The sequence below is a fragment of the Nanorana parkeri genome, unplaced genomic scaffold (assembly GCF_000935625.1).
Source record: "Nanorana parkeri isolate BGI_ZX_2015 unplaced genomic scaffold, ASM93562v1 scaffold805, whole genome shotgun sequence".
Taxonomy (NCBI): Eukaryota; Metazoa; Chordata; class Amphibia; order Anura; family Dicroglossidae; genus Nanorana; species Nanorana parkeri.
The window spans coordinates 398,321-413,690 of record NW_017307073.1 but is presented as its reverse complement, the minus strand read 5'-3'; the positions used below and the strand labels follow the sequence as shown (position 1 = coordinate 413,690).

Here is a 15,370-nt window from a genome sequence, read left to right as displayed (position 1 = left end):
AAGTACATATGAAATCTAAACACAGGCATTTATCAAAGAAAGCATTAGAAGGTACGCCTGGCTAATCAGCAGCACAGCCCATTCTCCATGAACCCTGGGCTCATTTAGCTTGCACAGTCTGAGATGTGAGGCCAGTTGGATGAAGAGAGAGCCAGGTCTCACACAGCTCCTGATAACCTGTACCAGAGCTTTATCTGAAGACCAGCAACACTCCCTGGAGAGTCTCAGCATAGGGTATGTATGTAGATGTCTCTAGGTATCTCTAACATACAGTATATGCAGGGGGAAAAAATGAAAAAATTAGAGAGTTTTCAAATACAATGCTTACAAGAAGAACTGTAATAATAAAAAAAAAAAAAAGGAACTTTTTTTTATGTTGCACAACATTTATGTACATGTTTATCTGATCGACATTTTTGTCTTTATTGAACACGAAGACAAGCACAGTGACAACATAGGATGAAACAAAATCAGTGGCAGTTGCACAGGATATTATTTCTCCGATACAGCATGAAATCAAATCAATATTTGGACTAAAAAAACTTGCATACAAACACAATATAATACCCAATCATTTGGTAAAATATAAATGTTGGGGTTGCACATAATACATACCATATATGTCAAGCCTTAAAATTGCACGTGCCTGTAAAATGAGAAAAATAATTCAACGCTACCCAATACAGTTAACAGATGAGGAGTTTAAAGCCTTTACTGCTCATCAATTTTAGTTATCAACGAATGATGGCCTTGGAATTATTGTTCTTATTCTGATGTTGGCAGTGATACCCAACATGTGTGGTGCAATTGCTGTTTACATACATGTGCATGCTGTACTTATTATGGGGGGCAGGGAGGCAATATTGTTTTTTGAAATGTTTTGTTAATTGTATCTCTTTCATACTTTACTATTTTTGACACTTTTTGTATTTAACTTTATTGCTAACAAGGTAGTTATGTGATAGCATTGGAAGGTGACAGGCAGTGGCGTCACAAGAAGGGTGAGGGTGTGCGGCCAGCACACCCGGGTGACACCATAAGAGGGGGTGACACCAAAATGACTGACAGTCATTTTGGTGTCACCCCCTCTGAAAAGTCAGGCACTTGATCATGGACCAAGAGCCCGACAGTTGCTCAAGAAAAATACAGCAAGTCCAGTTGCCTTGACAGATATAGCATGACCTGGATGAATGAGAACCTTCACAGACATATCAAGAGAGGAGGGGACCCGGCGGCATACCTTATCCCGCCTGGTGAAAGTCCCCTCCTCTCTCTGCCGGCATCCATCACCAAGATGACCGCCAGGCGACGTCATCTTGCATGTGCGCGATGACATTACGCGCATAAGTGATCACGGCACCGGGTGTCACCCCACCTCGGGATGCCTCTGGTGACAGGTGCTCTTTTTTGAGACATCATGGGTCTATGAGACCTCTGTTGTCTCCCCTGTTCTCTGCTAAAGCCAATCAAGTACAGATCATGCTTGATCAGCACAAAATAATACTTTCTAAGGTTACTTTTGACACAGAAAAGCCAATGACTCCCCATCAGGAAATTGAGCCCTGGTCTACCGCATGACAGGCAGGGATATTGACCACTATACTAACGAGGACCACCAGCACTGGTTAGTTCCCTCTGGTGTATTGTGTATTGTGTGCAGAAAGTGAGGGGAAATAAAACTGAATAAAATTAGAAAAATGTGTGAATCTTGTGTGAAAACTTCTCTAAATTGACCCCTAAACACATTCTGGTGACAACAGTCCAAGAGAGTGAAGGAACTCAGTAACAGGACATAGACAACAACAATATATTGACAGGTTTATTAAACATTCCCTACTTTATCCAAAACTCAATTTTGGCCTCTCTGTTGCTTCGGCTGCTCATACACTGGTAGGTTTTCCAATAAAGGTTCATATGAAACATTTCAGCAGAACATTCCTGCCATCAGAGACATGATGAATGTTGTTCAAAATTTAATTTATTAATACAGAAAAATGATTGGTTAAACTTATGAGACCTTCTTTCACCTCCATGTTTCCTCTTTGCTGGCTTTTCATTCTCAATAGTTTTTTTATTCAATTTTCAAACATATTCCAAAAGTTTATCATATAGGCTTAGTACCTGGACTTAGTGTAGAGCATTGGTGACAAGGTAAGGCAAAAAGTTTCAAAGATTTCATATTGCTCAAGGTGTCTTGCATAGGTATGTGTGTATAATGATGACTCCCTCCAGACTGTAAAACAACAGATATTAAGGATGAGGCAATGTCCCAGTAAAGGTACCTAAGGTAGGTATTAGTTATTCTGGTGGCTGACATGAAAATAGGACCCGCATAGTATAATCTGTAGAAAGAGGGGAAAAAAATAGGAGAGTGCAGGATGAGGAACAGCAAGAATAGAGAAAGAAGGGAAAGGGGGGAAGGGTTAGTGTTGGGGCCCCTAAGTTCTCCCCTCTTAATAGCCGTGGTAGCTTTAAAAATGATAAACTGTCTGTAGACAGAGGGGGGTTGGCATACTGAAAGGGTTCCACAAGGTTTTGTGCAAGTCAGGAGGTATACATGTTAGTTTCTCATTAATGAGTAAGTAATCAGTCAGCTGTCTCACCTCCACAAATGGGGTGAATTGCTTCTTCCAGGCATGTGCTATGGTTTGCTTGGCTGCAAAAAAGACATAGGTTGATAGTTTATGTTGAGGTTTAGGGAGAGAATGGGTTTAGAGATGGAGGAGCTCCAGACAAGGGTCCTTTGGGATATAACCATGAAATAGGCTATGGAAGAATTAGAACGTCTTGGTCCAAAGTCTGGTTAGCATCGGGCAAGGCCACCATATATGTATGATGTCTCCAGTTACATTGAATCCACAATACCATTTATCGGATTGGGCATTGTGGAGATGTGGTAACTTGGAACGTACCAAATACCACTGAGTAAAGAATATAAAAACTGATTCCAGAGAAGTGATATTGATGGTGCTGACAGCATCCATGGGCAATATTTGTTGCCAGTCCCACAGAGATCTGGATGTAATTAGGTCTTGCTTCCATTTGATAACATACCCGTGGGCTGAACGGGTAGGTAATGAGTTAAGCTGTGAGTGAATGAAAGAAATAAGTTTGAGAGCTATTGGGGTATGATGGCAGATGTGTCAGTTGGGTAGTGGAGTTTTTTTTGTGTATGAAAGATGAGATGTAATGCCTAATCTTGAAGATATCAGGAAAAAGTAAGATTATGACATATAAGCATAAAATACATACCGGGGGCCTGTAGAGCAGTGGGGTCATTAAAATCTAATGTCCCCACTGCAGTCACAAACCTACTAAGTGTGTGTGTGTGGGGGGGGGCAGCCATTTTACCTATCAAATTTGAAGGTGCAAACCCGGACAATCACAGAAGCACATACAAACTGCATGCAGAGAGAGAATTTGGGGGTGAGGTGAAACCCCAAACCCAACCCTGTAAAGTGAGAAAACTAAACACTAAAAAATGAAAGGACTAGCATGAAAGTTTACGCTTTGCATAAAGTGGAGGGGGACATATCAGGTTTGTATTGCTGTCTGTGTCCCCGTTAGGGAAATTCACAGTGGCGTCACAAGGGGGGTGCGGCCCGCAACTGGGTGACACCATTGGAAGGGTGACACCAAAATGACTGAGAGTCACGTCGGGGTTTCATCCGGTCTCCGATCCGGGTGACACCCTGTCTTGGGACGCCCCTGGAAATTCACCCTCTCTTTTTGTCCTGGTGACCATTTTCTTGACTGGAATAGATGGGAATTCTTCCAATGGGGACACTAGCTCTGGTTAAACCTGCTGACCTCCAGAGATTTCCCACTCTTTGGATGGATTTCCTTTTACTTCCTGTTGCTATCAGAGAGGAAGCAAAGGGAAATCTTCTTAATGGAACACAGATGACAAAAAAAGCTGACAGGGGTTATATCCCTCCCTTACTCTATCCAAAACAAATATTTTGGCTTCAGTTCGCCTTTAATCATTCCGTTTCCAGTTTACTTTTATATCGCACTTTTACCTAGATAAGAAGCAAAGAAGTTTTAGGAGGAAAATATACAAACCAATTTCAAAACGTCTTTGGTTTTTGAACTGTCTGCCCATGAAAATAATTCCGGATTAACAAATTAGCCAACAGCTTGTCTTCTGGCCAGATGTGGCTAATTTCATAACAACTCGGTGCCGCATCTTCGAAGAATTTACAGACTTTCACAGGTGCATCTTTCAGCACACTCAGGGTTGGAGTGTGAACAGGATTCGCAGAATAAACACACTGAGAAAATGTAACAGAGCTGACATATACAGTATCTAATGCTACGTTCCTCCCATTAATGCCCGTGTGTGTGTTGACATTATACCATTAGTGATGAATGGGCCAGGCGCGCTGCAATCCTTTTTCACCGCCCGCTCAGTGAGAGCATTAACCTCTGTTTTAGTGTTCACAAGTCAGACGCCATCTACGCACCATACCTCGTTATCTGTATATTGCGCATTATCTTCACGGGTCCAGTATCAATCCATTATTAAATGTTTTGCTTGGTGGGCCACAAGATCGGCTTTAGATTTGATCCCGAGAGGAATTATTATAATCTGTAGAATTGCAAATGCCCTTTGCTGCTTTTTTTTTGGGTGGTCTGGAAAGGGTTGCCAGAATTAGCTAATGTTTAAAATAACATGGGAGTGTGCCAGTGTCCAGAGAGATTGGAGGGGGGAATTAAGGTTACGCAGAGGGCTGGAAGGAGGGAGAGTAGTTTGGGATGGAGTTTCACAGAGATTATATGTGCAAATCGAACTGACGTTGAATTTGTTAAAGCCAAACTTCGTACACAAGACAAAAAAAATCCTTGCAAAGGGGCCCATTGCACTAAGGGTTAACTACTATAAGGGTCTAAGGGTGCAGAGATAAGGACTAATGCTTATCTAACTCTTTACTCTGGCACGCTCCCTCCATCTGTGCCACTGCTCCCTCCTCTCGAAGGCACTCCTGGCCGTGGTCACACATTTTCCTCTTCCATGTACAATGCAGGGTCAACCTGCATTATATGTGATGACGTCAAGGGACCACCCATAGCCTGGAGCAGCAGTAAGGTAGGTAATATCTCCTCTTCTTGTACCCCCTAGATCAGAGGTAGGCATTGGCAACCTCGGCACTCCGGCTGTGGTGAAACTACAAATCCCAGCTTTCAGAGTATTGCAATACCTCATGGAACTTGTAGTTTCACAACAGCTGGAGTGCCGAGGATGCCTACCACTGATGCAGACCTAATGTAAATGTAACCCTTGCAGTGTGGGATGGGAGGCACAGTAAGGGTTTCTTTGCTTGTTTTTGTTTTGTGCCCGGAGATGGGCTTTCAAGTTCTGTGTACCATGAATGATTTCTTTTTAGTTTATGCATAAAATACAATTCACCTTATTGCTGCATATGAGCACTGTTGATCTCCTACAGCATCTTCACAGCCACTTCCTGTCTACATGTACCCCAGAAAGGTCTACATGTCATTTCTCAGGATGAGTTTCCTGATGGTGACAGCCCCGGACCAGACCTGTATAATGTGCCACTTGTAGGGAAATCTACCGGTGTATTGCCCGCTTAAATGGTTAGAACTTCTGTATTGCAGCACCAGGGGTCTTCTATTCACATCCCAGCCAGGTCATTATTAGACTTGTGCGCCGTCAAAAAATTTGTTCCGTTTCGTTCCGTAATATCCATTATTTCGTATTTTGTAATTCGTATCCGAAACTCAATTCGGATTCGTACGAAATACAGATTTTCGTTAGTTTCGGCACATGATGAAGTTAAAAAGCAAAAATACCTTTGTTAATATTGGAGTCGATGTGGTAGTTGTTTTTTTATCTGAAATACGAATTCCGTTAACGGATTCCGTATCCGAATTTTGTATTTCGGACTTTAAAAAAACTACCATCAACTCCAATATAAATGTACTTTGCTTTTTACCTTCAATATAACGAATGTTCGTAACAGAACGAAAATACGTCAACGGAATTTCGTATTTCCTGCCTGTGTATTGTAATGCAACCCTCAGCAGCAGCGGATCCGTATTTCAGATTTAAAAAAAATCTTGTCATGTTGTTCAACCTCATTTACAGGGGTAATATTAGTTCCTGTTTCAAAGAAATTCGGATCCGAAATTCGTTAACGGAATTTCGTATTTCGGATACAAATTCGGAAACTGCAATTCGGATTTCGTATGCTTACGAATCTACGAATTTCAGGAAAATTCGTACGAATTTCGATTCGTAACGAAACGAATCGCACATGTCTAGTCATTATCTGCAAGGAGTTTGCATGTTCTTCCTGTGCTTACGTGGGTTTTCTTCAGGTACTCTGGTTTCCTCCCACACGCCAAAGACATGCTGGTGGGTTAAATGGCTCCTATCTAAATTGGTCCTTGTTTGTATGCATGTGAGCAGTGGCAGAACAATTGCCATAGCGGCCCGGGCACAGGGGGACCCGGCCAGAACGAGGAACAAAGGGGTCCCCCTGATGCTGTGCGGGCCGCCTGGGTCGCTATGGCATTTCAGGCTGAGGCTGTCACTGGCGCCTATGAGGAGGAATGCGCTGCTGTTCAGATCACTGACTACCTGCCAGTGATCTGAACAGCATCAGTGACAGCCAGTAGCTGCGTCAGTGACAGCCAGTAGCTGAGGAGGCTGGGTCTGGCGTCGGCAGTGGAGGAGGAGGCAGGGCCTGTCGTCGGCAGCGGAGGAGGAGGCGCGGCCCAGCGATGGAGGAAGAGGCGCGTTCGGCGATGGAGGAGGAGGTGGGGCCCGCCATCGACCGTGGAGGAGGTGGAGGCTGACAGCGGATCAGGGCTGACAGGTAAGAGGTGTACAGCCCACCTGAGACCCTGCAGAGCCCACCATAGAGACTCTATGGTGGGCTCTGCAGGGTTACTCTCAGGTGGGCTGTTTGGGATCTCAGGTGGGCTCTGCAAGGGGCGTAACTAGAAATTACAGGGCCCCATACATAATTTTGCTATGGGGGCCCTGCGATTTCTAGTTAAGCCCCTGCATGTGAGATAGGGACCTTAGACTGTAAGCTCCTCAAGGGCAGGGACTGATGTGAATGTGCATTATGTAAAGTGCTGCATATATTGTCATAGCTCTATAAATACCTGTAATAATAATTCATGGTCTCTACATTCATTAAACCTCCACAGTCACATTTGTCCTGGTATCAATAAGACAAATGTGCACTTTGAGAATATGAGATCTGGCTTTAATTGTATCTCTGATTCACCAAAGAAGGATGGCCACTGACCTCCATAGATTTCAGACACATGTGCGTGCCTAGATTCAAGTTTTTTTTTTTTAAATTCACAAAAATGCGCACATACCTAATAGACAGACTAGTTTCCCCTTTAAGGAATTGCTCCGTCGCGCAGTAGCTCTTGGAATTTATAGTACAGATTATATACCTTGGCGTGAACGCTTCACTTGAATATTTTCTGTTTCCGCAATTTCTTGTTATGTTGCATGTTCATGCAGCTGCATCTATATTGATATTGTAATATCTGTTTCCGTAGGATGAGCAGGGGAACGCACAGAGGGGATTGTCCTCCAGGCACTGAATTAACTTGTTAATGACCTTTTATGTTTTGATTCCCCGCTGAGGTTTCTCTCCAAGTCACTAAGGAGATTAATCTTTAAATCCTTCTTAAGGTTTAGCAATAAAGCCAAAGACCACTTTCTCTATTGCTGTTTTCTGGGACCAGCACAAGCTGTGAATGTCAATCAAAAGGCAGGGAAGAGGGCAAAATAAGTCAGCTCCCCGCAGAAAACAAGAGGGGTGGCAAGTTTGTTTCTAGAACCTTAAAGCCCAGTTCGGGGCACAATAATCTTACGGGATTTCAGTAGGTTGTAGAGTGACTTTGCTGTACACCTGCCTGCCAGTATCAGAACTGCCTGCTTCTCCCTTCAAATCATCAAGTATACATGCAGGGGGAAGTCCAACCCACATAGAACGTCCGTATGCAGGTCTCATAGACTTCAGCCCTGTGGTCACAGCTCTGTCCCCCTCTCCTTCTGGCCAATCACAAAGCAAATGGTCCTAGGTTCCATTTTGTGGTTGGCCAGGCAGAGAGGGGGGAGGAGATGCGACTGCAGTGTACAACAAGGCATGTAAGTTTCCCCCCCCCCCCTGTATACCTGATAATTTGCAAGGAGAAGGAGGCAGTTCTGATCATGCCAGGTCTACAGCAAAGTCCCTGTACAGCTTATAGAACTCCAGTAAGACTATTGTGCCCAGAGTTGGGCTTTAAAGTAAAACGTCAGGCACCCTGCTAAATACATAGCTGAAATACATAAATGGCAGCTATTTAACCTGCAAGAAAATGCAATTCTGTCCATCCAGTCCAGACATAAGATTTAGGCTAGCCATACTCACTTACGGGTCAATTTAAAAATAAATTGCAGAACTGTTCACCGTGTTCGCCTTTTCGTTTTTTGCTAATAGAGACAAAAACAAATGCTCTTGGTATATTTTCTAAGAGTAAATGTAATGTAATACCGCAGTATGGCCACTAGATGGAGCTGAGGAGCATGGAACATAATGTAGTATTACATTTGACCTGAAAAGAAAATATACGAAGCACGTTGGTTTTTGCCTCTATGCACGCAGAACAAACATTCACAGAGATTTGCAGGGCGAATTGCTCTGCAAATTGTTTAATCTGCGAATTATCTCTTGTTCAGCCAGCGGGCAGAATGAGAGAAAATTAGATGATTCCCCATCCTCGCTAAACAGCACGGATGTTGAAATCTCCACTGCCAGTTGTTCTATTCAAACTGCAACCACGGCTGTCAGAATACCCAAACAGTGACTGCATCTGATAGCCTGCTGTCACTAGCAAGCAGTAGATATATGCAAAAAGTGAAAAAATAAATAAATTTAAAAGCGGTTTAAACGTACCTGTGTTTTCCCCGCGCGCTCCCGTCCGAAAATGTGAAAATTCTCGGGCGACCGCAAAACATCTTGGGGCGGGCGCATGTGCAGTTCACATTTTCGGCCGGGAGAGGAGGGGAGACACAAGGTAAGTATATGGACGCATGCACCCGCATGCAGAAACTGTGGGACAGGAAATGCCAGCAAGGACACAGGAGTCAGCGCTGTATCGGAGACCCGCTGGAGGGACAGATGAATAGGACAGGAAAGAAGAAGATCGGATTAAGAAACATCATTTAAAGGAGAACTATGTGGTTAAGGCTTTTCCTCCACAAACTAGCGTCCTCCCGTCACTCTAAGCTCAGTATACCGCGAGCAACAGCTCGTGGTATACTGAGACGCCGCAGCTGAAGCGGATCCCGACAATTATGTCTGGATCCGCCCAGCTGCGTGAGTGACAGCTGGCTCTGCCTATTAACCTGGTATGTGTTCGCTCACCTCCCGATCTACTGAGCCGACCTGTGACAGTCTCATTGTCACAGGTCGGCTTGAACTATGAGGTGAGTGAAAAGCACTCAACTCATAGTTCTCCTTTAAGGAAAGTGCTTTAATTAACATTGGGGGGAGGGAAAAATATCTTTGACTTTAATGTCACTTTAAGTCGCCACCCAAGTCTGCAATGTCTGCACTGCAATGGAACGCACGGCATTAGGGTACCGCGTGTTACAATGCAGGCGTGCGAACTGTGGGTGGGAGCTGCGTTTGGGGTACCATTCAAATGAGTGGCAACGCAACACACTTCCCACACCAGAATGCACAGTAGGTGCAATTGCGTGGTACAGTGCGTTAATCGCACGGTATTATGCAATTAATGCACTGTACTAGTGTGAACAGGCCCTTTTTTTTTAAGGTCCACCCAGTCTCCCTACCTTACAAGAACTGGAGTGAGGGAGATTTCCCTTCACTTCCTGTCCGATAGCCAAAACAGGAAGTGAGAGGAAATCCCCCAAAGTGAGGGAAATTCCTGGTGGTCAGCAGGGTCACCAGAACTAGTGTCCCTATTGGAAGATTTCCCCTCTATTCCTGTTCTGAATACAACCCAACATTTGGGATTTTCTTGCACTTTCAGTGGTTATGGTCACCAGGACACGTAGAGACGGGTGAATCTTCCTAATGGGGGCACAGACAGCAATAAAAACCTGACAGGGGGGTCTAATCCATTTCCACTCTATCCAAAACTTATAAAAAAGGGTTTTGGCTTCAGTTGCACTTTATGCGTTATTTTGATGTAGATATTCTGAGCTTTCGGAATGTCTTTCTTCAGCTCTCTGTTACATATTCACACGGTCTTATTATATTAGCACAAGGTCATTGCTCCTTTAACTAACTCAAGACAGTTAGCCAAAAACGTCTGAGATCCATTTCCTGCTACTGGTGTTGCTGCGTGGCAGATGAACCAAAGATAGATCAGAAAAAAAAAAAAGAGGCATTGCGGAATAAAAACAGAGAGCAAAAAAATGAGGAAGCGTTCACAAATAGAGTGCGATTCGGGCGTGCGGAATGCGTACATCCACAGCGTAACCTGAAGCCATGAGAAATGCCCAGGACTGGTAAGTGTTTAAACCACTGATTTAACACTGTTAGACACTGTCACTAATGCCATCCAGCTAATACATTGTGTCAAGGTTTTCCAAGCTTCCCTTCCAGGTACGGGCAGCCAAGGACTCAAGTTCTTCCTGTAAACGGTTGGAAGGACTTGCTGGCATTTGTAGTTTCTCTATGATGGTTGCGTCCTCCCTCATTAGCATGCACTGCATATCCTTTGTTTTTAGTAGGAAAGATGATGTTAAATTTTCCTTCTCTTTACTCTGCGCAGTCTGTGCATAATGAAAACCATCAGTCCGTGGACCCTGCAGGAATCTTATACTGGCTGCAGAAATTTTATACAACTTTCTTTTTTTTTCTTTTTTTTCTCGTCAAAGGAAAATTCCAGGCTAAGCCTAAAATTCAGTCCTAAACATACAGTGGGAAATGCTATTTAGCAGGGCGCCCTTTTCATCTGAAAGAAAGAAATAGAATATTCCTTCAATGATTTGGGCCTGTAGCAGAATGTCAAGCCTGTCTCAGGTTATATCCTCATTCCAAACCCAGCCAACACACATAATGTAATCCAGAAATAAGTGACGGTTAGGGCCTGTACGAATAAGTGTTACATTGTGCAGTGTGTTAATATAAATGTCATATTAAAGGAGAACTATGGGGTTAGGGCTTTTCCCCATAGTTCTCCTAAGGGTAATGGGAGGACACAAACTAGCATCCTCCCATCACCAGCTAAAGCTCGTGGTATACTGAGACGCCGCAGCCGGAACGGATCCCGACAATTCTGTCTGGATCCACCCAGCTGTGTGAGTGACTAGCTCTGCCTATCTAGAAGCAGAGCCAGCTGTATCCGCCCCCTCCCCCGTCAGTTCCGCCAGTCAGCGCTGGAGGATCGGACAGGGGAGGGGGGGGAATCCCTGCAGGGAGCCGTGAGTGACAGTCACGGCTCTCTACACGGATAGATCGAGAAGTGAGCAAGCGCCGGTATGTATTCGCTCACTTCCTGATCTACTGAGCCGACCTGTGACCGTTTCATTGTCACAGGTCGGCTCAGATTATGAGGCTGAGTGAAAATCACTCACCTCATAGTTCTCCTTTAAGGATTAGGCAAGCAAAACAAATGGCAAACGCACTCATCAATTTGTAACCAGCTCTAAGCAAGGTGCATTTTTTGCATGCTGGCTGGTGAGTGTGCTGGGAAAACTTTTTGCTGTTTGTACTGTATTAGGCCCTTCCATGTGCACCTTGCTTAGAGCTGCTTACAAATTGATGAGTCTGTTTTCCATTTGTTTTGCTTGACTGATTTGGTGCAGTGACGCATGGGGGGTCTCAGCTGCCGTTGTGATGTGTGGGGTCCCTTGTGCGTTCCTGTGCCTTTAAGGAGGTTGGGCTTCCGCCTGACAAACCTGCACCCAATTTGATCTTTTTCCACATGTGCTCCAAGATGGAGACTCTCATAGTTTAGAGTTAGGACCGCACTATACAGAGGTGCCTTGGCGAGGCGGCTTTCACATATTCTGCAGAAGACATGTATCTAAAACCTTTGTTTTTAACCTTAGTGGTAGACAAGTTTTTTTGCATGCTGTGCTGGGAAACTTTTTGCTGATGTTAAGGATTAGGGTCGCCACCTTTTCTTCAAGCAAAACCTGAACACACTCTAGCGACGTGCTGACTTTTTTTGGGGAGAATGAGTCGTAGCTTATTCATATGTAAATATCACAGTTGAGACTATTTTTAGTGGCGGGCCAGTAGCCCCTATCTTAATTTTGGTTGCCCCTGTCTGCCTGACATCTTGTCTGATGAGTAGGACTCTTATAAAATGTAGTGGCGATAAAAGCACCTGTGTGTTTAACCAATTATTTTTTGCATTAGTACCGTCTGGTCCACATAAATGAGGGGGGGTATTCCGGGTCACATACGTTATGCTTAAAGGTCTTCCTCTTTCTCATCTCAGAAAGATGGACGGTATGGAAGGGGGCTGCATGAGTGACCTACTAGGTATTTGCAGAATCACCTTTATGTACAATGAGGAGCATTGGAATGCATAAGATGTTCCTGGTAATCTGCAGAAGATGTGTGTTGTGTAATTCCAAAGTTATAAATCTCAATTTATAATTATATTATTTACAGAACACATTGAAGGTGACATCAGATGGAAAAGCTGGACAGCAGTTGTAGACTTGACTTATTCAAATAATGTTTGAGTGTTGAGGGGTCAGAAAAGAAACCACATGTGAAAAGACTCAATGCTTCACTTTCTTGAAGAATCTTTGAGAAATATTCCAGGTTTTCCACCTTGATTTATTTCTATAGAAACAATTCACTCACATTGCAGTTCATTGCAAGTTCCCTAAAGGTACTGTTTAAAGGAGACTCTTGTTGGAGGGGCACTTTCCTATTTGTGTGCAGCCTTAACCACCCAAGGCTGATGAATAGTACCAAACATGACATCAGATCATACCTTTTAAGGGCCTAACTTTGCAGATTTCGAAAGGGTGTCAACAATCACTATAGACTTCTGCTGAAACTTGTGCCAGATATGTCTTCGTAGAGATTTAGGCATTAACAATAAGCCTAATATGAAAACTGATCCTTATACCCCCGACACTTTCACTGACTGATGGACTGTCTGTCCTTCTCATTAAACCTTACTCTCACCCTGAGCTGTATTTAGAAATAGTGCTGCCCTAGGTAAACCGAATGGTGACACCCTTTACTACGAGCTTGGGTCCTGTGATTATTTTTGTAAAAACGACTCCATGAATGAGGGGAGCACTGAGTGTTGGGAGCATGACGTTAGGGGAGGGCAGGTTTAAAGGTGTAAAACGTACCGAAACCCTAAACAAAAACGGGATATATTTCAGCTTACCAGTCCTTAGATATGGTGGCTTCATTCGTTTTCTTTTTTTCAGGCCTTTCCCCTTTATTTTTACCAAGTAATGCTGTGATTTACACACTTCCTGTCCCAGCATTAGACCCCATTTCCCAGCACTGGACTCCCCCACTATTAAACCCCATCTTCGGTATTAAACCCCTTTCCTAACATTGAGTTCCCTCTCATAATTAAACCCCCTACCACAGTATGTGCCCCCTTTCCTCAACTTTGGTATCCTATCCTGTGATGTGCTGCTGCTTGGATGATGTGGCCATCAGAAATATATAAGGAACTGTTGGGCAGCAGATAGGTCTGCTGCTGCATGCTGGAAAGAGTCTTCCAGCACCTGGCAGTGGGACAGTTTGGAGAACAGTAGCAAACTGTGAGGCTATTGCAACCCACCCAGTTCCCCCACTGAAACTGTGGCTACCAGCCCACTGGTGCCATTATGGTATACTCAGGGCTGGATTTACTCTCTCTGCTGCCCCAATGCCAAGTTCCTCAATGTGCCCCCTGAATGCAGGCTGCATACAAGAGATCTCTTGTACAAAACAAGTGGCGGCTTCCCCGCTGTTCATTTAGCCCTGCTTGTCCAAATCAGGGCTAAATGTAGAAAACAACTACCTGCCCAGAACTGCAGATCCTGGGTGTCGGGAGATAGGAATTCCACACCCCTGCTGCCCCTCTACTCCCTGCTGCCGCAAGGCAAGGCCTTGGTTGGCCTTGTGGGAAATCCAGCCCTAGGTATACTCACACATTTGAATAGAGTGGGAAAAGGTTATACCTCCTGACACTTTTGATTGCTATGTTTTCATATCCCAATACCAGCCTTCAAGCCAATGGGGTAAAATCTCCCTAACTGGGTCACATTAGAAATAAAAACCTGACAGAAACTGTACATGTTTCTCACTCTATCCAAATAAAAAACATGTCCTAGGCTATCTGGATGCAGCTACCTTGATTTGCTGACATTTTATGAATAAGTCCCTAAATATTACATTGGACTAACTGATGTGAATTCTTGTTTTCAGAGAAATCTTGCCCTGTGCAGCCCCCGATGGATGAAGTTGTGCTCTTTAAAGTCTGTCATATTTGGTATTAGGATATCAATGTCCTTCTACAATCAGCACCTCATTTTACTAGGCTTTCTGGGTCTCTGCTCCATATCAAGCCTTGTGCTTAGTCAGAACCACACTCTGATATTTTCCAAAGACAACAACATCCGGAACTGCAGCTGCTCCTCCAACATCCATAACTGCGATTACAACCTGGCCAACCTGGAGTGCAGCTGTAAGACTGTCCACCCGAAGAACAAGACAGGATCCAGGATGAGCTACAGTGGCAACCTGACCATCTGGTTCTCCGATACATCCACTCTAGGCAAGCTGGTGAACTTCACTTTTGTGCACAACCTAAAACTTTCACTTTGCGGCACTACAACCCTGCCGACAGAATTCCTGGCCATTCTGGGACTCCGGCAACTGAAGGTGCAAGCAGATGCCATGGCGGAGCAAAGTTTGATCCTTTACAATAGCAGTGATCAGAAGGTCAAGGACGGACCTTGTCCCACACCCAGAGACAAGCAGTCACAATTACCTATTTCTTACCTGGACACTTCGGTCTTTAACAGGCTTCCTTTGTTAAAATCATACAGCGTGGAGAATGTATCCAGTGTTTTGGAACACTTCCCCAACTTGCCTTTTTCCAGTGTGATTTCTACAACAGACGAGGGTTACATTGTGACATTAATCTACTGATGGACAGGGATGACTGCATTTGGATGTAAATAAAAATACAATTTTGTGTATTTATCCTTTGTTACAGTGATATTGCTTTGAATGTGTAACATAAATTTGTCTCTGTAGGTAGTCTACTTTAAAGTCAAACTCCAAATTGAACACATTGTCCTGCCCCCTGCTATGGGGAACCTCCTCCATTCTTTATTTTTAAGATCTCATCAGAATCCAAAAAGGCTTTCTTAAAAGTCCAG

General features: G+C 44.0%; 1 protein-coding gene across 2 annotated transcripts; it reads left to right on the top strand.

Moving 5' to 3' along the window:
- The first annotated feature begins 216 nt into the window (after positions 1–216).
- Positions 217–15,166, top strand: CUNH21orf62 (chromosome unknown C21orf62 homolog). Of its 2 annotated transcripts, none has more exons than XM_018565010.1 (2): positions 217–234; positions 14,412–15,166. In XM_018565010.1, the coding sequence occupies exon 2, from the start codon at positions 14,442–14,444 to the stop codon at positions 15,135–15,137; it is 696 nt and encodes a 231-aa protein (XP_018420512.1). In that variant the 5' UTR covers positions 217–234; positions 14,412–14,441; the 3' UTR covers positions 15,138–15,166. The 2 variants fall into 2 exon arrangements, with proteins under 2 accessions (XP_018420512.1, XP_018420511.1); XM_018565009.1 differs by lacking the exon at positions 217–234 and adding an exon at positions 10,341–10,516.
- The last annotated feature ends 204 nt before the right edge of the window (positions 15,167–15,370 follow it).

Coding starts and splice junctions, on each gene's coding strand:
- CUNH21orf62 (XM_018565010.1), top strand. CDS start 14,442: ATGAAGTTGTGCTCTTTAAAGTCTGTCATATTTGGTATTAGGATATCA.